At 28.4% G+C, this 2,225-nt stretch overlaps 1 protein-coding gene across 1 annotated transcript; it reads left to right on the forward strand.

Moving 5' to 3' along the window:
• Window positions 1-1,297: 1,297 nt before the first annotated feature.
• LOC124895270 (LOB domain-containing protein 24-like) lies at window positions 1,298-1,985 on the forward strand (the record flags this gene model as incomplete). Its single annotated transcript, XM_047405712.1, has 2 exons — window positions 1,298-1,450; window positions 1,839-1,985. Coding segments are annotated over exons 1-2 (300 nt in total), but the record flags the coding sequence as incomplete, so codon positions are not given.
• Between the last annotated feature and the right edge of the window lie 240 nt (window positions 1,986-2,225).

Consider the following 2,225-nt stretch of genomic DNA (forward strand, 5'->3'; position numbering starts at 1 on the left):
CGTTGTCACTATATGAAAAAGTTTCTTATATAAGTTTCAACAAGTTATATAAAAAATAACTTTATATGGATATATATGATCGTTAACGCTTTCTATCAGCGAATATTTATACCACACAAATGGATACATAATATATTTTTGTACACACACTTTTATCACTTAATTATGCTTAATTAATACATGTATTCACTAAATTAAACCACTTAATTGAATTTAAAACCAATATAACAATGGAAACTTGACCTCAAAGAAGCATCAATAAACAAGAAACATGGCCCAAGTCTTCTCGAAATTGCAGCCCATTACTCTTTGTGTCTGTGGGTGTTTGATCCAATTTGAATGATTGAAAATGACCCAACATAGCTGAAGAAATTTCTTATTTTTCCCTTTTCTCCGAATATCTAAAGAATGTTTATTGACGAGTAAAAAAAGTAGTAGAAAAACTTCTTCGATGAGACAAGATTAATTTATTTTTGAAAAAAAAAAATTAGTCTCTCTATCTCACCTCTAATGTAGTGGTATCGACTGCATATACATTTCCTCCCTAGATCTCACTTTGTAGAAATATACTAGGTATGTAGTTGTTTTTGCTATTGTTCTATCCTAAAAATATTACTCTCTCGGTTCACTTTTACTTGTTATGTTTCACTTCACGAGATTTAACTAATATTTAAAGTTAAATAGAATTAAATCGAGATGTTGAAAACCTATACAAAAGATGCTAGAAATTGCATGTACATTTTAAAATGTTAGTTAAAGTTCATAAAGTTTGACTTTCAATAAGTTAAATGTGACGAATAAAAGTGAAACCAATCGAGGAGGGAGTATAAGAAAAAGATAATTGTCATTAATATTATTGCAAAATATTGTAAAAGTAAAAACTAAAGCTTTTCATCTCATATACTACTACCTAGGACGCATGACTCAGATTCATGTATTAGATTTATCGAATGGAGATGTTTTATATTCCTTTGAACTAACTCTTTACAAGGAGAGGAAAAAGAAAAAATAGAAACATAATTTAAAAAATTGTAAATTTCATTCCTACCAAGTTTAGCTCAATCACTAAATGGCTGATTTGTAGTACTGGTAACTTTCCTTACAAAACCAAATTTTCGAAAATAATAGCCGTTAATAGCTTGTATTTTTTTTGTTTAAATAGATTCTCTTCAATATTAATAATACAACTATAATCTTTGCGTAGATTTTCTTCTTCACAAGCAAAAGATTCACAAAATATTTGTAGATTTTTCTCTCTTTTCAATACAAGAGAAATTATATCTTTGTAAGAAAATAAATGACTTCCAAACATTTTGCAGCTTGCAAACAATTAAGAAGAAAATGTCCTTCGGATTGCAAATTTTTACCATATTTTCCTCCAAATAATCCTCAAAGATTTTCTTATGTTCATAGAATCTATGGTGCTAGCAATGTTGGAAAGATGCTCCAGGTACATATATTAAGTAGTATATTCTGTTACTCCTAGAAGAATCTAACTTATGTCTTGCTCCAAATATTTTAACTAAATTCGCACACAAAAACAAAAGTATTATTTTGAATATTTGTATCACATTCAATTTTCAGGATCTCTCTGAGTAAATTATATATTCCAACAATCATTTTATTTAGGTTATTTTATAATTCTAGCTGTTTCAATGACAAGTAATAAAGAAACAAGAACTATAGAAAGAAGTAATGTTTAACTTATTTATCCTATGTCTCCTACTTACTAGCTTGACTTATAACCTATGATAAATGAGCCCATATGTCAAAGAAGTCATAAAAATTACTAAGTTCCTTTATTAATTTAATTTTTTTTTTTGTGTATTAAATTGTAGCAAGTTGAAGAGCATCAACGAGGAGATGTAGCCGACTCATTGTATTATGAAGCATATTGGAGGATAAAGGATCCAGTTTATGGCTGTGTTGGAATCATTACTGCTTTACATGAAGAAATTTATCATGTACAATTCCAATTGGCTAAAGTACAAGCTCAAATTGACCTACTCTATCAAAATGGAGTTTATACTTTTGATTCTTAATTAATTGGTTTTACTAGCTAGAACTTGTTATGTAGAAGTTCTTTCTTGTAGCATTGTGTTTATGGAAACATTTTCGAGCATTTAATGAATTCTTTCTCATCTTGTGTTTGAAATTCACTTTGAATCCTGACTAATCTGTATTCTCTCTGCGTACAAACATCTAATTTGAATGACTGTATTTTG

This window comes from Capsicum annuum, unplaced genomic scaffold (genome assembly GCF_002878395.1).
Source record: "Capsicum annuum cultivar UCD-10X-F1 unplaced genomic scaffold, UCD10Xv1.1 ctg80968, whole genome shotgun sequence".
NCBI lineage: Eukaryota > Viridiplantae > Streptophyta > Magnoliopsida > Solanales > Solanaceae > Capsicum > Capsicum annuum.